Genomic DNA, 22,395 nt, shown 5'->3' with positions numbered 1-22,395 from the left:
TGTACCCCAGTAAGCTTGTCTGTAGTGAGTCCCACTTCGAACTCAGCCCCGACAAGTGAAGAAGTGTCTGGAGACACCATGGAGAACGGTGGCATACTAATCTGACAGTCAACCGTCATACAGTCCAACTGCCACCAAAGGTGGTCTGCAATGCCATTTCATTTCCTAGCAAGATCCCCTTGGTTGTTAACTGCGGCAGCCTCACAGCACAGTGGTCAGTTGACGATATTCTACACCCCGTTTTGTTCCACTCCATGGCAAGTCATAATAGAACCGCAACTTGTCCGCCTATTCCATAGTGAGACGTCTACCACCACCCATGGATTGGCCAACTCTGAACTTTCCTTTTCATATACTTGTGTCCTGCCTTTTTTGCACGCTCTAGCTTTTCAATTTTTACAGTATTCACATACGGCATACTTTCCAACACATTCACAAATCTTTTCGAGTCTCCATATCCAAGGCACTTCACACAACTTACACCACAATTCTCTTTTGACTTTCGAAAGCTTCTGAGAACTACTCCAGATTCCATTCCAACATTGTAGCCAAAAAAATTCAGAAGATAAACATGATCCTGGTTGCTTGTTTTGCAACCATGGCAATATATTGTTAAAGGTTGGATGCCCATCGCGTTCTCTTTTCTAGGGATGTTGCTGTGTCAGTGCCGTGATACCGGTTCTGCCTCGCCCCCCCCCCCCCCCCTCCAAAATCCGCACTTGTGTTAATGTCACCTTCGGTTCCTTTCTGTGCAGTTTCTTTTTGTATCATATCTTTCGAATACGATCAATAGGTTTAATAATGTTACGCCAAGCACGACCTGTGCGCTTACGATAATATATGTAAACAGCTGAAGAGACAGGAGCTCTATGCCTTGCGACGGCATTATTTGACAAACTTATGATAATAAGAAATGAAGAAGTGGACGAGATTTCAGTAGCGACTGACGTCAAGGGATAGGGAAAGTGTGGAAATACAGGGTGTGCATAAAGACTGGGAACACTTTCAATTATTTATTGCACAAGAACATTGTACATATGTCATACACATTGCATTTTGAAGGGAAATTCTGAAAGTTTTTTTTTCATTTACAACCATTCGATATGTGAACCATGCGTGACCTGGGAGATGTCAATACGGTAATCGATTTCTTACCATACCAGTCCCATACCCGTCCCAGCATGGCATCGTGGACTGTGGCAGTCGCTTCCCGTATTCTCTCCCGGATCTCTGCTACATCACGTGGCAGAGGCGGTACATACACCAGATCTTTAATGTGTCCCCACAGAAAAAAGTCACACGGAGTGAGGTCTTGTGATCAGGGAGGCTATTTCATGAAACAGCTGTCCCATTCTGTAGCACTGCCGATCCATCGATGCGACAGCTCCGTGTTCAGGTACCCATGAACTTCACGACGAAAATGGGGTGGAGCCCGATCAGATGAACGGAGAGTCCGATTACACTTAATGCATCAGCCATTGCTGCAACATGTGCAAGTCTTTCGTACGAGCTCCATATTCACTTCACTCGTACTGGGACGTCCGCTTCTCTTTGCCGGGCACATGCAACCTGTCGTAACGAATTTGTTGTGCTAGTGGTATATGGCCTTCCTTGTTGGTGGCTTCTTACCGTACTTGGTTCTAAACGTCAGCTGAACAGCTGTAACACACTTGTTTTTGTCGAACTCGAACACACCAAAAGCTCGCTCCGCACATGAACTCGCCATGTTTGCGACTAGAGCTGACATCGGCAAATTACCAAACTACGCTGTGGCGGTGTACATGAAAAAAATTTCAGGGTTGCTCTTCAAAAAGACATATGTATGATATCTGTACAACGTTTGGTTCTTGTGCAATAAATAACTGAAAGTGTTTCCGGACTTTATGTACACCCAGTATTATTGGAGAATATAATTATAATTTGAAGGTATGGGAGTGGCCATTATTCCAGTAATTTTTCTCTTTATGTCACCATGTATTGTTATAGGCAGTTTGTGGACCGTAGGGATACGTGTAGGATGGATGAGTAGCACGAACCTGCGTCACGGCAAATGCTTTATTTGAGGAAATTATTATTTCCCTGATATTCGATTTTCCCACAATACGGCAGCTAATCTCTACCTTCCACTTAACGCGATGCGATGTCCAAATATGTGGGAACGATGCGAAAACAAATTTTCTAGGTCAAAGAAATAATATTGTCTAAGTCATTCTAGATACCTCATCGGTAACAGACTGGTGTTCAGTAATATCTACGCCAAGGAGAGGTACTGTATTATTTTCCTCTTACGCAAAGACATGGTCCTGATTTTTGTGTGCAAATATTTTAAATAAGAGAATCAATATTAAATAGATACTCTCCAATTGCACACCAAGTGTCTTCCGATGGTTACTTCATAGAAGCGGTACTTACTAGATTACGGCCGTCAAGTGATAACGGTGTTTCTCAAGTCTTGGCGGTGATGGTCAATTTTTTTTTTTTTTTTTTTTGGGTCATCAGTCTACTACTGACTGGTTTGATGCGGCCCGCCACGAATTCGTTTCCTGTGCTAACCTCTTCATCTCAGAGTAGCTCTTGCAACCTACGTCCTCAATTATTTGCTTGACGTATTCCAATCTCTGTCTTCCTCTACAGTTTTTGCCCTCTACAGCGCCCTCTAGTACCATGGAAGTCATTCCATCATGTCTTAGCAGATGTCCTATCATCCTGTCCCTTCTCTTTATCAGTGTTTTCCACATATTCCTTTCCTCTCTGATTCTGCGTAGAACCTCCTCATTCCTTACCTTATCAGTCCACCTAATTTTCAACATTCGTCTATAGCACCAAATCTCAAATGCTTCGATTCTCTTCTGTTCCGGTTTTCCCACAGTCCATGTTTCACTACCATACAATGCTTTACTCCAGACGTACATCCTCAGAAATTTCTTCCTCAAATTAAGGCCGGTATTTGATATTAGTAGACTTCTCTTGACCAGAAATGACTTTTTTGCCATAGCGAGTCTGCTTTTGATATCCTCCTTGCTCCGTCCGTCATAGGTTATTTAACTACCTAGGTAGCAGAATTCCTTAACTTCATTGACTTCGTGACCTTCAATCCTGATGTTAAGTTTCTCGCTGTTCTCATTTCTACTACTTCTCATTACCTTCGTATTTCTCCGATTTACTCTCAAACCATACTGTGTACTCATTAGACTGTTCATTCCGTTGAGCAGATCATTTAATTCTTCTTCACTTCCACTCAGGATAGCAATGTCATCAGCGAATCGTATGATTGATATCCTTTCACGTTATATTTTAATTCCACTCCTGAACCTTTCTTTTATTTCCATCATTGCTTCCTCGATGTACAGATTGAAGAGTAGGGGCGAAAGGCTACAACCTTGTTTTACACCCTTCTTAATACGAGCACTTCGTTCTTGATCGTCCACTCCTATTATTCCCTCTTGGTTGTTGTACATATTGTATATGACCATATGAACCGTCTCTCCCTATAACTTGCCCCTACTTCTTTCAGAATCTTGAAGAGCTTGCACCATTTTATATTGTCGAACGCTTTTTCCAGGTCGACAAATCCTATGAACGTGTCTTGATTTTTCTTTAGCCTTGCTTCCATTATTAGCCGTAACGTCAGAATTGCATCTCTCGTGCATTTACTTTTCCTAGCCAAACTGATCGTCACCTAGCGCATTCTCAATTTTCTTTTCCATTCTTCTGTATATTATTCTTGTAAGCAGCTTCGATGCATGAGCTGTTAAGCTGATTGTACGATAATTCTCGCACTTGTCAGCTCTTGCCGTCTTCGGAATTGTATGGATGATGCTTTTCCGAAAGTCAGATGGTATGTCGCCAGACTCATATATTCTACACACCAACGTGAATACTCCTTTTGTTGCCACTTCCCCTAATGATTTTAGAAATTCTGGTGGAATGTTATCTATCCCTTCTGCCTTATTTGACCGTAAGTCCTCCAAAGTTCTTTTAAATTCCGATTCTAATAGTGGATCCCCTATCTCTTATAAATCGCCTCTTGTTTCTTCTTCTCTCATATCAGACAAATCTTCACTCTCATAGAGGCTTTCAATGTATTCTTTCCACCTATCTGCTCTCTCCTCTGCATTTAACAGTGGAATTCCCGTTGCACTCTTAATGTTACCACCGTTACTTTTATTGTCATCAATGGTTGTTTTGACTTTCCTGTATGTCGAGTCTGCCCTTCCGACAATCATATCTTTTTCGATGTCTTCACATTTTTCCTGCAGCCATTTCGTCTTAGCTTCCCTGCACTTCCTATTTATTTCATTCCTGAGCGACTTGTATTTCTGTATTCCTGATTTTCCCGGAACATGTTTGTACTTTCTCCTTTCATCAATCAACTGAAGTATTTCTTCTGTTACCCATGGTTTTTTCGCAGCTACCTTCTTTGTACCTATGTTTTTCTTCCCAACTTCTGTGATGGCCCTTTTTAGAGATGTCCATTCCTCTTCAACTGTGCTGCCTACTGCGCTATTCCTTATTGCTGTATCTACAGCGTTAGAGAACTTCAAACGTATCTCGTCATTCCTTAGAACTTCCGTATCCCACTTCTTTGCGTATTGATTCTTCCTGGTTCTTCTTGAACCTTAACCTACTCTTCATCACTACTATATTGTTATCTGAGTCTGTATCTGCTCCTGGGTACGCCTTACAACCCAGTATCTGATTTCGGAATCTCTGTCTGACCATGATGTAATCTAATTGAAATCTCTCCGTATCTCCCTGCCTTTTCCAAGTATACCTCCTCCTCTTGTGATTCTTGAACAGGGTATTCGCTATTACTAACTGAAACTTTGTTACAGAACTCAATTAGTCTTTCTCCTCTTTCATTCCTTGTCCCAAGCCCATATTCTCCTGTAACCTTTTCTTCTACTCCTTCCCCTACAACTGCATTCCAGTCGCCCATGACTATTAGATTTTCGTCCTCCTTTACATATCGCATTACCCTTTCAATATCCTCATACACTTTCTCTATCTGTTCATCTTCAGCTTGCGACTTTGGCATGTATACCTGAACTATCGTTGTCGGTGTTGGTCTGCTGTCGATTCTGATTAGAACAACCCGGTCACTGAACTGTTCATAGTAACACATCCTCTGCCCCACCTTCCTATTCATAACGAATCCTACACCTGTTATACCATTTTCTGCTGCTGTTGATATTACCCGATACTCATCTGACCAGAAATCCTTGTCTTCCTTCCGCTTCACTTCACTGACCCCCACTATATCTAGATTGATCTATGATAGCACATAATGCTTGAGCTGCTGTTCTAACCTTAACAGTACACCTGCTTCCATATGCTAGTCTAGTATTTGAGCTGTAAACTCTTCCTTTGCACAGTCCTTTAGAATAACCAGTTTTAGTTACTCCACAGAAATCACCAAACATCTTAAGCACACTGGCCGCACATTTGGTGCGTTCAAGGTCTTTTACAATTTCAAATGGTTCAAATGGTTCTGAGCGCTATGCGACTTAAATTCTGAGGTCATCAGTCGCCTAGAACTTCGAACTAATTAAACCTAACTAACCTAAGGACATCACGCATATCCATGCCCTAGGCAGGATTCGAACCTGCGACCGTAGCGGTCGCTCGGTTCCAGACTGTAGCGCCTAGAACCGCACGGCCACTCGGGCCGGCTTACAATTTCAGTGTCACCTTTTCCACAGAGCGCAAAGACAGCAACATCCTTTAGAAACCAACGCAAAGCACTCAGTTAAGCAATTACGGAGCTACATTCGGCTACAATTTCTTCACCAGTTTTCTTAGAAGTGTCACTCTAGGTCTTCAAACTTTTGAGCTTCTCTCTCGGGGCACTTGATGACGTCGATCTATCTCTAGTCGGTTTTTAGATGTACTTGCACAGTCCTTGCTTTCTAGCGAAATAACCCGATTACTAAAAAACTTGTTTATTCCAGTAGCAAAATACTTTCTTTCGGACATAATAGCTTTCGAGAATGTCAAAACAGCAACAACTGAAATTACGAAAACTTTTACAGTGAGGTGACAAGCGTCATGGGATACTTGGCAGTGTCGTGTCGGACCTCCTTCACCCTGTCGTAGTGTACCAGCTCGACGTGACATGGACTCCACTAGTCGTATGGAAGTCCCACGCAGAAATGCACAGTGTTGACGGTGCAGGATTTTGTGCACAAACTGACCTCTTGATTACGTCCCACGGTGGGCGATCTGGGTGACCAAATCATTCGCTAGAATTGTCCAGAATGTTCTTCAAACCAGTCGCTAACAATTGTGGCATGGCGACAGGGCACACTGTCATCCCTAAAAATTTCATCTTTTTTGGGGAACATGAAGGCCATGAATGACTACAAATGGTCTCCAGGTAGCCGAACACAACCATTTACAGTTAATGATCGGTTCAATTGGACCGGAGGACCGAGTGCATTTTATCTAAATACAGCCATACCATCACAGAGCCACCCCAAGCTTGTACAGTGTCCTGTTAACAGGTTGTCAACCTGGGTCCATGGCTTCATGGTGTCTGTGCCATACTCAAACCTTCCCATCATCTTTTACCAACTGAAACTGGAACTCATCTGGCGAGACCATGGTTTTCCAGCTGCCTGTGGTCGAAGCCACGTCACGTGCCCAGGAGAGGCGCTGCAGGCGATGTCGTGCTGTCAGCAATGCCACACGCGTCCTACGTCTCCTGCCATTGTCTCATTAACGCCACATTTCACACTGACAACACTACGCAAACGCCGTAGTTAAATGAAGGTCATCGGCCAATGCGTTGTCTATGGTGAGAGGTAATGCGTGAATTTCGGTATTCTCGGCAAACACTTGACACTGTTGGTCTCAGAACGCTGACTCCCCTAAACGGTGCCATGTGTCTAGCTCCAACTACCAATTCCTGTTCAAACTGTGTTAATTCCTGTCGTATGGTTACAAGAGCGTCGGAAACCTTTTCACATGAATCACCTGAGTACAAGCGGTATCTCCATCAATGCCCATTATACCTTGTCTACGCGATACTACTACCATCTGTGTAAGTGCCTATCACTGTTCAAAATGTTTCAAATGGTTCTCAGCACTATGGGACTTAACTTCTGAGGTCATCAGTCCCCTAGAATTACTTAAACCTAACTAACATAAGGACATCACACGTATCCATGCTCGAGGCAGGAGTCGAACCTGCGATCGTAGCGGTCGCGCAGTTCCAGACTGAAGGGCCTAGAACCGCTCGGCCACACTGGCCGGCCATATCACTGTCTCATGACGTTTGTCATCTCAGTGCACAAGCAAACCAACGCTCTAAACTCAAAGATACACAACGGAAAACACAAGAGCAGAGCAAAGCGTATCTTCTAACATGGCTATCAAATCGGAAAACAATGGTATAGCGTACGTGGTGTTCTGTGAATGGTGCCATATCTGAACGGTAACTTGGATCATGTGTGCATGGGCATGGGTCTTCAGAGACTTGAGGATAACCGAAACACGGCATGCATTGCAGGATACATGCTGTGTAAACAGACTGCGGCCAGTTGAACGTAGTCAGTGAGGAAGTGTCGAGCGCAATGGAGCAACGTGTAAACATCAAGCTCTGTTAAAAATTTGGAAAGATAGTGACACATGGAATGTTGGTGCAGGTGTGCGGGAGGGGTGCCATGAGCAGAAAAGGTGTTTACGAATGGGTTAAACGCTTTCGTGAAGGAAAGGAAACAACTGAATATGAACCACGTTCAGGTCGGGCATCGACTAGCAGAACACCACGAAAGATCGAGAAGGTGCGACAAATGCTGGCACAAGATCGGCGACGGGCTCTTTGATTGCGGAAGGATTGGGAATTAGCAAGAACACGGTGCACATCATCGTCCGCGATGATTTGAGTAAGCGGAAGACCCGCTCCCGATTTGTGCCGCACAAGCTCACAGACAGGAGCAGAAAGCAAAGCGGATGGAAACTACTGGTGATTTCATTTCCTTGTGTGACGAGGATCCAGCGCCTCTCAACACCATCATCAAGGAAGATGAGAACTGGTGCTACGTTCGATCCGGAATCAAAACGGCAATCGATGTCACGCTGTTGACCGTCTTCTCCGCGACCAATAAAGAAGCCGCCTGCAACATTGAAGGTGAAAACACTGTTGATCGCCTTCTTCGACAAGAACAGCATCATCCACAAGGAATTTGCTCCTTCAGGTCAAGCCATTAATACTGCATTTTACCAGTCGGATTTGAACAGATTGCTACAGCGTACCCGGCGGGTTCGGCCAGAGTTGCACAGGACTGGGAAATGGATGCAGCTCTATGACAATGCCCCTGCACGCTGTGCGATCCGTGTGCAGAAGATGGTATCTGTTCTCCAGCTCCTGAGGACTTCTTCCTGTTTCCCCGTCTGAAGGTGGCCGTGAAAGGTGAACGTCGTGCGGACGTGACTGGCATCAAACATTGTGTGACAGCCGTTCTACGATCGATTCTACAGGAGGCCTTTGCTGATAGCTTTCCAGAAGCTGTACGAACGCTGTCATAAGGTGTTGTAGCGGTTGGCGACTATTTCAAAGGGAAATAAAGAACATTTGTTTGTATCTTTCTTTCTGTTTGTTGTCTGCTAGTATTCACAGAATTTTTTAGACACACACGTATTTCTCTAGAAAGGGAGACTAATGGCAAAATCTGATGTTGAAATCTACGGAAACATGGGCGCGGCCGCATGTGGAGAGTTCCTTAGGTCGCTTTTTATTGTTCCGTACCTCAGTGGGTGAAAACGGAACCCTTACTGTGTGGCTCTGTTGTCCGCCAGTTTGTCTGTCTGTCTGTCTATATATCTCCTTTTCTCAGCAACGGGTAGGTGTATCAATTTATGTCACATTGTAAGGACTACGATCTCTTGGTGAGATAAGAAATGTAAGCTTCAACTCAATCCAATCAGAAGATACGGCTATTTAGTCACATATTTTGATATTCGCAGTCTTACTCATAACAACCCACACTCTACTTCCCGTTGAGGTATAAAGATGAAATTTGGCAAACACCAAGGTTCCACAGTACAAGTGAAGGAAAAAATTCGAAGATGGTCAATTTCAACTTATATCGCACGAAAAGTCTTTTTTTCTTTTTAGTTATTTATTTGTCGACTTTCACTGTTTCCTTCTGTTATGTTTGCTCTGTTTAACAGGCACTAAATAAAAACCTATTAATTACTGATATAAATAATTAACAAGATTGAACATAATTAACTACAAATAATGAATGATAACATTAATTATCTTATTATACTCTTAATGCAATATTAACACCACTTATTAAATATTAATAATCAAAAATAACTAAAATCAACAACGCTTATTATATGAGTAGTTGGTTTTGTGTATGGGTTCAGAGCATACAGTGGGTAATTCGTAAGGTAACGAGGTATGTGGCCAGTCAGCTGTGGCTGCGGCCTGATGCGAACAGTATATGGCTGGCCCAGTGGGTCGTTATAGGAAAAGTTTTTCTAGAAACAGCCATTGCTGGTCAGACAGGCAATATCTCCCACCCTCTCTCCTTCGACAACAGGGAGACTTTTCAAACAACCAGTGTAACCCTGTGAACATACCCTCATTGCATATTAAAAGACTATTTCTGCTGCATTTTCAGTGTGTTTCATTAAATTTACGTTTCTAAAAGTAAATGAGAATAAAGTGCTTACCTGTTGAGTCGTTTGCGAGCTTCAGATATATTTGCCATATCCTCATGTAGCAAGTATGTTTTTACTCCAATTACAGTGTTCCTTATGTAGTCGTACCTATCAATCTCCGAGGTATCAAAGTAAAACGTTTCCTGGTCCTGTGGTGACATGTATTCGAGTAGCGAAAAGAGCTCATTATTGATAAAAAGCCACTCGTGGAACATGTAGTAATTTAACATTAACTGGCCCGTTTGCAGGCGCTTCTGTATGTGCACCAAGCTAAAACAGTAATACAAAAGATTATATAAGTATCGTATTGAACAAAAAATAAATAGACCAACACAGAATTTCAGCTGATGACACAGCGGAACTAACTGTATCGGAATTTGACTGTACAAGGACACACAACATGACGAACAGAATAATCTCTTTGCTCAAGAGCCACTATCTACACTTACATCTACATATAAATCGAAATCCATAGTTGTAGACCACTGTGAAGCGCGTGGTCTAGGGTGCTTCTAACCATAATGTGTCCCATTACATACGAGTACAATTATCAAACTTTCTACTGTTGTTTCCTCCGTCGTCGTCAGGAATACAACTATGAACTTCTGGGAATAACACGGTTATCGGTTTCCATTCACGATGATCTGAGTAGGTGCACACAGCCGGGCGCTTTGGTTGTGCACAGCTGTTAATAGCAGTCCATGTGCGTGGAACCACCCTTCTCAAATAGAAACAGGAGAAGAAATACAAATATAGTCAAGAAGTGCGCGAAGGGAAGGGAGAGGAGGGGAGGAGATGTGAGGTTTTGTTGCCAAGGAGCGGCCATTTTGGAGGCCCCTACCATGGATGCAACTCGCGATTTTCAAACGGTGTCATGTGACGTAGCCTACATATAGAGTGCTACACGAAAATAACAATGTCCTTCATATGAGCATTGATTCGTTCAGTCATGAATTATGATTCGTATTTCTTGTTTAGATGCCAAGTGAAAGCTTTATGTAAGGGATGGTCTCAGAATGAGATTTTCACTCTGCAGCGGAGTGTGCGCTGATATGAAACTCCCTGGCAGATTAAAACTATGTGCCGGACCGACTCGAACTCGGGACTTTTGCGTTTCGCGGGCAAGTGCTCTACCAACTGAGCTACCCAAGCACGACTCAGGCCCCGTCCTCACAGCTTTACTTCTGCCAGTACCTCGTCTTCTACCTTCCAAACTTTACAGAATCTCTCCTGCAGGAGTGAGTTTTAATCTGCCAGGAAGTTTCAAGGGATGGTCTGTGTCGATAACGTTGTAATATTACAGTCTATTCAGTTTGTATCACATGCTTTCTTTCAGTTTCTCTTGCATGTCTGTTTTTCTGCTGTTTATTATTGATGCTATATGGTTGTTGCTTGATTGGAAAAACCATGTACATCAAAGGTTCAATTTTAAAGGTAGGATAAACTGAGAAGAGCAAATATTGATGTTGCATTTTCTCCCTTTTCACGTCCGAGAACATAAGCAAACAGACGTCGGCGCATCGTTGGGGAGGTACAAGAAACCAACCAGTACGTTTTTCTGACATCAAGTATCAGATGTGTCACGTAGAAATAGATACTAAAAAAGGCAAAATACCAGCAAAGCACAGCAAAATCTAATATTAATTAATTATCAATCTCTATATACACTCCTGGAAATGGAAAAAAGAACACATTGACACCGGTGTGTCAGACCCACCAAACTTGCTCCGGACATTGCGAGAGGGCTGTACAAGCAATGATCACACGCACGGCACAGCGGACACATCAGGAACCGCGGTGTTGGCCGTCAAATGGCGCTAGCTGCGCAGCATTTGTGCACCGCCGCCCTCAGTGTCAGCCAGTTTGCCGTGGCATACGGAGCTCCATCGCAGTCTTTAACACTGGTAGCATGCCGCGACAGCGTGGACGTGAACCGTATGTGCAGTTGACGGACTTTGAGCGAGGGCGTATAGTGGGCATGCGGGAGGCCGGGTGGACGTACCGCCGAATTGCTCAACACGTGGGGCGTGAGGTCTCCACAGTACATCGATGTTGTCGCCAGTGGTCGGCGGAAGGTGCACGTGCCCGTCGACCTGGGACCGGACCGCAGCGACGCACGGATGCACGCCAAGACCGTAGGATCCTACGCAGTGCCGTAGGGGACCGCACCAGCACTTCCCAGCAAATTAGGGACACTGTTGCTCCTGGGGTATCGGCGAGGAACATTCGCAACCGTCTCCATGAAGCTGGGCTACGGTCCCGCACACCGTTAGGCCGTCTTCCGCTCACGCCCCAACATCGTGCAGCCCGCCTCCAGTGGTGTCGCGACAGGCGTGAATGGAGGGACGAATGAAGACGTGTCGTCTTCAGCGATGAGAGTCGCTTCTGCCTTGGTGCCAATGATGGTCGTATGCGTGTTTGGCGCCGTGCAGGTGAGCGCCACAATCAGGACTGCATACGACCGAGGCACATAGGGCCAACACCCGGCATCATGGTGTGGGGAGCGATCTCCTACACTGGCCGTACACCTCTGGTCATCGTCGAGGGGACATTGAATAGTGCATGGTGCAGCCAAACCGTCATCAAACCCATCGTTAAACCATTCCTAGACCGACAAGGGAACTTGCTGATCCAACAGGACAATGCACGTCCGCATGTGTCCCGTGCCACCCAACGTGCTCTAGAAGGCGTAAGTCAACTACCCTGGCCAGAAAGATCTCCGGATCTGTCCTCCATTGAGCATGTTTGAGACTGGATGAAGCGTCGTCTCACGCAGTCTGCACGTCCAGCACGAACGCTGGTCCAACTGAGGCGCCAGATGGAAATGGCATGGCAAGCCGTTCCACAGGACTACATCCAGCATCTCTATGATCGTCTCCATGGGAGAATAGCAGCCTGCATTGCTGCGAAAGGTGGATATACACTGTACTAGTGCCGACATTGTGCATGCTCTGTTGCCTGTGTCTATGTGCCTGTGGTTCTGTCAGTGTGATCATGTGATGTATCTGACCCCAGGAATGTGTCAATAAAGTTTCCCCTTCCTGGGACAATGAATTCACGGTGTTCTTATTTCAATTTCCAGGAGTGTAGATATATTTGTGAAATTTGTATTAAGACGGCAGACCTTGTAATTAAGTCTCTCTTGCTAGGGGCGATGGTCGAAAAATACCATTTGTAACAACTTAAATGATTTTTTGCATTGACTGAATTAACATACTGGTGTTAGGAAACATTTTTAAGAGAGAAGATAATTAAAATGGGTTTGTAATGAATAACAGAGTAGCAAGTAAAAAGAAGGAACTGTATTATAATTTTAAAAAAATTAGTTCTTACATCGGATGTAAATTCATTTACTTTTTAAATCATTAACACTATAGCAATAAGTCTTTGGTAAATCGACTCTACCAAGGGCCAGTTCTGAGCTTTTTCGTAAAAAAACCGGTGTGGCCGATGTGACTACAACCTGTTCTGCTGGAATTTTCCATTGACTTTATTAACATTTCATCAAAAACTAAACTGGTGGACTACCACAGGAGGTAAGCTGAAATTTTCTTATAACTCTCTTACCATTATGATCTACAAACTTCTTCCCAAGACACAGCAAGATCGGTTGGAATGAGCTACACACATCACGCACTTACCTACTAGTACATCATTATTTTGAGGCAATTCCAAATATCTTCGTCACAATGCATTGACACATTAAGAAGTTAGTCGCAAGGGCAAATACTATCAACAGAGATATTTGTCTTAATCGATTTATCAAATTTTACGCACCACCTTGATTATATTCCTCTCTCTACGGAACATTGTAGATTCACCAGTTTCGCTGATGACACTACAGTACTTATTGATAATTCAGTAGATAAGCTTGAGGTAACGGCAATTACTGTAAAACAAACTACATTCAGTTCCACAAAACATCCAAAGATGAGGAAATATTTGTAAAGGTAGGTGAGCAGACAATAACCAGGGTAGATTCCTCAAAATACATAGGCTTGCATATTGATAGCAAACTGAATTGGTCAAACCACATCGTGGATCTGTTCAAAAGACTAAGTTCAGCAACATACGCATTGTTTCTTCTTATAGAAATATGGAAACCATGAAGTCAGCGTATTATGGTTACTTTCATGCAATTATGGCATTTGGAATTATATTTTGGGGAAATCAGCCACTGGCTAAAAAAGTACTGTGTGTACAAAAAAGAGCCATAAGGATCATGTGTGGAGTCCATCCTAGAGCCACATGCAGGAATCTTTTTAAGAAGCTTGAAATACTTACATCCACTGCGCAATATATATTCTCGTTGATGTGCTTCATAAGAAAAGAAAAATCCATCTTTAAGCTGAATAGTGCATATCACAGTCACAATACTAGAAGGAAACATGATATCCACTATGAACAGCCAAATCTAAATATGGTGCAGAAAGGAGTCCATTTCAGTGGCTGTAAGGTTTTTAATGACCTCCCTTCAAGAATTAAGTGTTTAGTAGATGATGATCTCTTGTTTAAAAAACCTTAAGGCAGTTCCTATTGCAAGGATCATTTTATACATTAGAAGAGTTCCTGAACTACAGTGTTTAACATCTCTTGTACTGTAAATTGCAAATGTATGCCCAAATTTGAATTTGTAATACCGAATATTTTGATTGTAAACATATATTTTGCAATATTTATTTCTCTGTAACACTTATTATTTTGTAATCTTTATCTCTCTCTAAAATGGCTCTCAGCACTATGGGACTCAACTGCTGTGGTCATTAGTCCCCTAGAACTTAGAACTACTTAAACCTAATTAACCTAAGGACATCACACACATCCATGCCCGAGGCAGCATTCGAACCTGCGACCGTAGCAGTGCCACGGTTCCGGACTGCGCGCCTAGAACCGCGAGACCACCGCGGCCGGCTATCTCTCTCTAAAATGTATTTTTGTAGTGGGACCTAAGGAACTGTTTAATGTTTTTTGTTGTGTAATCTATATCTAAAATGTATTTTTTTAGTGGGACCTAAGTTACTATTTACTGTTTTTTTATGTATTACCATAAATTCTGGCCAAAAGCTTGTAAAATTGACACGCTCCATATCCTGTGATAGTGTCACAACATGGATCACCGGAACAAGAGATAAATAAATAATAAATAAAATAAATAAATAAACCACAAACTATTTATTAAGGACTGAATTTTCTGTGACAACACGGGTTCTCATCTCTCCTGATACCGGTAGATCTCAAGCAGACAAGGAACAAAGAACTCTGAAACAAAGGAGACAGCAAAGTATTCTTTTGTATTGGTGGGATACCAGATGTCTATGATTCCGATCCTTGCAATATGACAGAAGGAAGCGCAATTAATAGGAAATCAAGACAAGGTTATTGTAATTAATATGTTTATGAAAAGCTACGAAAATTATTTAGTTGCAGGAGAGAAACAGTGAAGTAACACCTCCGGGAGAAACCGTTGTGTGCAGCTTGCGCCTTATTTCAAAACAATTTATGTTTAGCAGATTTTTTTTTTAATCCCATAGGGCCTGAGTCATTTATTCAATGGTCAACACCTGCAACTGGCTGTAATTTATACCTTCAGTTGATTACAGCTAGTTTTCACAAGGTGCAGTACAATTGTGTATATATACACATTGTCAAGAACACAGGTGTAATGTAACGTTTGCTAATTTGGCTGGCAAGTGTAAGTCAAAATTGAAGGTGTTCTCTCGAGCACTATTGTTTAGTAGAACTGGAATTTGTGTAAATAACTGTTTTCTTTGTAAAATTGCTAATTTTCTGTGATCCACCAATACTCACCCTGGAATTTACAATTCTGTGTAACAATGGTATTGTATGGGGTAATTTTTGTTGTTACATAGCGATGTATAGCGAAAATTTGTTATAGGTTTGTGATTAAAGAGGCAATTTGTTAGAATTTCGTTTGTCAATAGCAATGCGAAACTCAATTTTTGTAGAATATTGCTGTTTAATTGGGGTAAAGTTTTACAAATTTGCTTTAACATGTCAATGTGTGCTGTAATTTGTTACAATTTTCGTTGCAACATAGCGATAAAGAGGGATAATTTGTTAGAATTTTTGCTATAACCTGAGTACTTTATTACAATTTCATGTAACATTGGCGGTGTATGTGACAATTTCTTTGATGCTTATCTGTAACTGATTAAGCAACTAAAAGCCCTATTATCTGGCATACCCAGCAGCTGACTCACCACCAGCAGCTGCCATTCCCAAATACCTGACACACAATCAAGTTATGGCACATACACTGACAGCTTCTTGTGGTAGAATAATATGCCTATCTGTCTATGTCTGCTTAGTATTGTAGTTTCCACTATGTGTTAGTATTATTAACATTATCAGCACAAAATGGCAAACATTTTTGTATTGCAAGTTCATATACCACCATGGAGTCACTATAATATTTGGCTGATTTTGAAAGTTGGTGTGTGAAAGTGTACAACATTTCTGGCATATACAAACGTTTGTTATTACTGTTCAGTATGCTATTTTACCGGAATGTCATGTAGTTACTACAGTGTGACAGTGTAAGCCAGAATTATAAGAAGAATATGAAAATCCTAACATTGGGATTACTTCAATGTTTTGGGCGACTTTGATATCAGTTTTTGTCGAACTATAACTAACGAGTTGTTGACAAATTTGGATATGGTATTAACAGTGTTTACTTTGGTGCAAAGATCAAACTCTTATCTTCGATAACTGCACATTAAGCTGTAAGTTGCATCCGCAGTAGTGTGTTTTGTGATGTTGTAGAATAAATATACGTGTATCTTGGTTTCTGTAATGCATGGTACGAAGTTCTAACTATAGTCATTGACTAATTTGTAAGTTGTATCATTAATGCCAATATGTGAGGCGTATGTATATTGATAAGCATTAGAAAGGAAAAGAAAGAAAGATTATGATTTAATGTTCTGTTAGCAAAGAGGCCATTAGAGATGTAGCATAAGGTCAGAAATATTTTTAACGATGATGAGGCGCCACTACTGTTTTGAGGGTACATCCATGGGAGTATAGTGGTAAAGCATTGCAGCAGCCGCTGGCAGCTGGTAAGCTTGAGATGTTGGCATTCAAATTACATTAACAAGGCTGTTTATCAGTTGCAAGATGGACTAAGCTTGGCTGTGCAAAACCTACCAGCATGGTGGGAACATATGGTTCTTGCAATACAGGCAAGGGGGTCCTCCTCCAGCAGGCTTCACTGGTGTTGTTAAGAATGTCACAAGAAGCAACACATTAGAATAACAGGTGCATTGCTGACCATTGTAAATAATGTCATTTTGTATCAGAATTAATTAGTCCCCAGCAGTACTAATAGGGCACAGACACTGCAGCAGACTAGGGGGATATATGGGGACATCAGTAGCAATGAAGAGTTAGGTTCTGTGTCTCTCCATACCTGCCTCCTTCAATAAGTTCACCTTCCAGACTTGGTGCCATGGGGTGACAGGTCTATCCCAGGTCCATTCCATCTGCAATCCTGACTCCTGAAGACGGGTGCACGAATCAGCGTCACAGTAGCTACTGTCTCCAGTGCTGAAGTGGGCACCACCACGCATCCCACCATCACCTGCTGTGTTGTAGTCATCCACTCAGGAGTTGGCTACTATTGCAAGAATTCCAGCTGTACCCAAGCTCTGCTGACACTGTGTGCTATTAGTATGAATCACATAACTGGGTCACATGCCTCACACTGGGCGTGGGCAGCAGTTCTGGGCAGGCGTGTTGCAGTCAGCTGGCAGGGCAGTTGCCTTCACATCACTGGTGATGTGACCCACACCAGGTACTGAGATGGGCTTGATCACTCTCCTTCACAATCGGAGTGCAAATGCCTGAGTAAAATAATGTGACAGTTGCGCTTCCGTGTGCCACCACCGGTGCGCAAACCCACCACAGTTCACCATCTGCCACCCTGAACAAAAGTCAACACACTACCTACCACCCAGCCACCCCCACTGTTGGCTTTAGTCGGGGTCAGAAGTGTGGGATCTTCGACCCCTTCACTTGGTGACAGCAGGAGGAGCATCGTAGCCTGTAATCGCTACCTGTAGATAAAGAATATGATTAGACTTCTGTGGGGGTGCAGTTTCGTTTACATACAGTGCAGTGGGTGCAGCCCATCTGTTTTGTTTTAGTTTGACTGCGAGTATCATGGCAACCGATTGGTTCTTATGTACACTCCTGGAAATTGAAATAAGAACACCGTGAATTCATTGTCCCAGGAAGGGGAAACTTTATTGACACATTCCTGGGGTCAGATACATCACATGATCACACTGACAGAACCACAGGCACATAGACACAGGCAACAGAGCATGCACAATGTCGGCACTAGTACAGTGTATATCCACCTTTCGCAGCAATGCAGGCTGCTATTCTCCCATGGAGACGATCGTAGAGATGCTGGATGTAGTCCTGTGGAACGGCTTGCCATGCCATTTCCACCTGGCGCCTCAGTTGGACCAGCGTACGTGCTGGACGTGCAGACCGCATGAGACGACGATTCATCCAGTCCCAAACATGCTCAATGGGGGACAGATCCGGAGATCTTGCTGGCCAGGGTAGTTGACTTACACCCTCTAGAGCACATTGGGTGGCACGGGATACATGCGGACGTGCATTGTCCTGTTGGAACAGGACGTTCCCTTGCCGGTCTAGCAATGGTAGAACGATGGGTTCGATGACGGTTTGGATGTACCGTGCAATATTCAGTGTCCCCTCGACGATCACCAGAGGTGTATGGAAAGTGTAGGACATCGCTCCCCACACCATGATGCTAGGTGTTGGCCCTGTGTGCCTCGGTCGTATGCAGTCCTGATTGTGGCGCTCACCTGCACGGTGCCAAACACGCATACGACCATCATTGGCACCAAGGCAGAAGCGACTCTCATCGCTAGACGACACGTCTCCATTGGTCCCTCCATTCACGCCTGTCGCGACAGCACTGGAGGCGGGCTGCACGATGTTGGGGCGTGAGCGGAAGACGGCCTAACGGTGTGCGGGACCGTAGCCCAGCTTCATGGAGCTGGTTGCGAATGGTCCTCGCCGATACCCCAGGAGCAACAGTGTCCCTAATTTGCTGGGAAGTGCTGGTGCGGTCCCCTACGGCACTGCGTAGGATCCTACGGTCTTGGCGTGCATCCGTGCGTCGCTGCGGTCCGGTCCCAGGTCGACGGGCACGTGCACCTTCCGCCGACCACTGGCGACAACATCGATGTACTGTGGAGACCTCACGCCCCACGTGTTGAGCAATTCGGCGGTACGTCCACCCGGCCTCCCGCATGCCCACTATACGCCCTCGCTCAAAGTCCGTCAACTGCACATACGGTTCACGTCCACGCTGTCGCGGCATGCTACCAGTGTTAAAGACTGCGATGGAGCTCCGTATGCCACGGCAAACTGGCTGACACTGACGGCGGCGGTGCACAAATGCTGCGCAGCTAGCGCCATTCGACGGCCAACATCGCGGTTCCTGGTGTGTCCGCTGTGCCGTGCGTGTGATCATTGCTTGTAAACCCCTCTCGCAGTGTCCGGAGCAAGTATGGTTGGTCTGACACACCGGTGTCAATGTGTTCTATTTTCCATTTCCAGGAGTGTAATATTATTAGTGGGCTCAGTATGTGGCAGGCAAACACAGACAAGGTTGTGTAGATATTAATTTTAATTAAAAAAAAACCAGCAGCCTCAGTTGCAAGGTTACCTAGATCATCTATATTTCAGTCAGGATAACCCATCCTTCTTCAGACTAAAAGTTATTATCGTTTGCCCATAGTGAACATCATCAAGCTGAAACTAAAAATCCATAAAATATCGACAGACTGTAAAAACTTATCTGAAATAGCCTCGGCCCCACTTCGGGACCGCGATGCGGCAGCCACGAGTTCTGTACTGGAACTGACCGTAGCGTCATGAGGCCCGCCTAGGAAGACACAATATCTTGCGCCTCTGTGTAAACTTTGTGATGGGTACTTGTTGGGACAAGATGCGAACCTAACTCCTGACCTTGAATATAATAGTAGAGTGAAATTAAAAAAAATTGGACCCATTTATGAAGGTGTCTATTAGTTATATAGGAATATTCAGTTACCCAATCAGTATTTCATTATTATATTGGGTATATATGGAAGAAACCTGGAGATACTAAAAGGTATCAGATAGATTATATAATGGTAAGACAGAGATTTGGGAATCACGTTTTAAACTGTAAGACATTTCCAGGGGCAGATGTGGACTCTGACCACAATCTATTGGTTATGACCTGTAGATTAAAACTGAAGAAACTGCAAAAAAGTGGGAATTTAAGGAGATGGGACCTGGATAAACTGAAAGAACCAGAGGTTGTGCAGAGTTTCAGGGAGAGCATAAGGGAACAATTGACAGGAATGGGGGAAAGAAATACAGTAGAAGAAGAATGGGTAGCTTTGAGTGATGAAGTAGTGAAGGCAGCAGAGGATCAAGTAGGTAAAAAGACGAGGGCTAATAGAAATCCTTGGGTAACAGAAGAAATATTGAATTTAATTGATGAAAGGAGAAAATATAAAAATGCAATAAATGAAGCAGGCAAAAAAGAAAACAAACGTCTCAAAAATGAGATAGACAGGAAGTACAAAATGGCTAATCAGGGATGGCTAGAGGGCAAATGTAAGGACGTAGAGGCTTATCTCACTAGGGGTAAGATGGATACTGCCTAAAATTAAAGAGACCTTTGGAGATAAGAGACCCACTTGTATGATCATCAAGAGCTCAGATGGAAACCCAGTTCTAAGCAAAGAAGGGAAAGCAGAAAGGTGGAAGGAGTATATAGAGGGTCTATACAAGGGCGATGTACTTGAGGACAATATTATGGAAATGGATGAGGATGTAGATGAAGATGAAATGGGAGATACGATACTGCGTGAAGAGTTTGACAGAGCACTGAAAGACCTGAGTCGAAACAACGCACCCGGAGTAGACAACATTCCATTGGAACTACTGACGGCCTTGGGAGAGCCAGTCCTGACAAAACTCTACCATCTGGTGAGCAAGATGTATGAGGCGAAATACCCTCAGACTTCAAGAAGAATATAATAATTCCAATCCCAAAGAAAGCAGGTGTTGACAGATGTGAAAATTACCGAACTATCAGTTTAATAAGTCACAGCTGCAAAATACTAACACGAATTATTTACAGACGAATGGATATACTGATAGAAGCTGACTGCGGGAAGATCAGTTTGTATTCCGTAGAAATACTGGAACACGTGAGGCAATACTGACCTTAAGACTTAACGTAGAAGAAAGATTAAGGAAAGGCAAACCTACGTTTCTAGCATTTGTACACTTAGACTGGAATACTCTCTTTCAAATTCTGAAGGTGGCAGGGGTAAAATACAGGGAGCGAATGGCTATTTACAATTTGTACAGAAACCAGATGGCAGTCATAAGAGTCTAGGGACATGAAAGGGAAGCAGTCGTTGGGAAGGGAGTAAGAAAGGGTTGTAGCCTCTCCCCGATGTTATTCGATCTGTATATTGAGCAAGCAGTAAAGGAAACAAAAGAAAAATTTGGAGTAGGTATTAAAATCCATGGAGAAGAAATAAAAACTTTGAGGTTCGCTGATGACATTGTAATTCTGTCAGAGACAGCAAAGGACTTGGAAGAGCAGTTGAATGGAATGGACAGTGTCTTGAGAGGAGTATATAAGATGAACATCAACAAAACCAAAACGAGGATAATGGAATGCAGTCGAATCAAGTCGGGTAATGCTGAGGGAATTAGATTAGAAAATGAGACACTTAACGTAGTAAAGGAGGTTTGCTATTTGAAGAGCAAAATAACTGATGATGGTCGAAGTAGGGAGGATATAAAATGTAGATTGGCAATGGCAAAGAAAGCGTTTCTGAAGAACAGAAATTTGTTAACATCGAGTATAGATTTAAGTGTCAAGAAGTCTTTTCTGAAAGTATTTGTATGGAGTGTAGCCATGTATGGAAGTGAAACATGAACGATAAATAGTTTGGACAAGAAGAGAATAGAAGCTTTCGAAATGTGGTGCTACGGAAGAATGCTGAAGATTAGATAGGTAGATCACATAACTAATGAGGAAGTATTGAACAGGATAGGGGAGAAGAGAAGTTTGTGGCACATCTTGACCAGAAGAAGGGATCGTTTGGTAGGACATGTTCTGAGGCATCAAGGGATCACCAATTTAGTATTGGAGTGCAGCGTGGAGGGTAAAAATCGTAGAGGGAGACCAAGAGATGAATACACTAAGCAGATTCAGAAGGATGTGGGTTGCAGTAGGTACTGGGAGATGAAGAAGCTTGCATAGGATAGAGTAGCATGGAGAGCTGCATCAAACCAGTCTCAGGACTGAAGACAACAACAACATAGGGTACCAACGAAAATCCCGACTGAAACCTTGGTAAATCGAGGTAAACTTTGCAACTGATGCTGTTGGGTTTTAAAATTAAAATTAATATTTATACAGTTGCTGACAGGGCCGGGAAATGTTGAAAACTGTGTAGATATGGTAATGAGAAAGTCGGTTTCTGCAGTGGATATTATGATAAGCAAGAGATGTGCCTCACTATTTACTAATATATAAGGTGTAACTATGGTTAATGAGTGAGGAGACAAAGCTAAGTTTAGTTATTGTTTCGGTGAGTAAATAATAAATATGAGCAGACACTCAGGCAAGAGTAAGTT

At 43.2% G+C, this 22,395-nt stretch overlaps 1 protein-coding gene across 1 annotated transcript in view; it reads right to left on the bottom strand.

Moving 5' to 3' along the window:
* The window catches only part of LOC126285290 (fatty acyl-CoA reductase 1-like), a 125,309-nt gene that overhangs the window by 3,619 nt on the left and 99,295 nt on the right, over nt 1-22,395 (bottom strand). The window contains exon 8 of the mRNA XM_049984578.1: nt 9,688-9,945. Within this exon, the coding sequence (XP_049840535.1) occupies nt 9,688-9,945 (258 nt within the window). The remainder of the gene's footprint in view (nt 1-9,687; nt 9,946-22,395) is intronic.

Source organism: Schistocerca gregaria, chromosome 8 (assembly GCF_023897955.1).
Source record: "Schistocerca gregaria isolate iqSchGreg1 chromosome 8, iqSchGreg1.2, whole genome shotgun sequence".
Classification (NCBI taxonomy): domain Eukaryota; kingdom Metazoa; phylum Arthropoda; class Insecta; order Orthoptera; family Acrididae; genus Schistocerca; species Schistocerca gregaria.
This window is presented reverse-complemented; position numbering and strand designations above follow the sequence as displayed.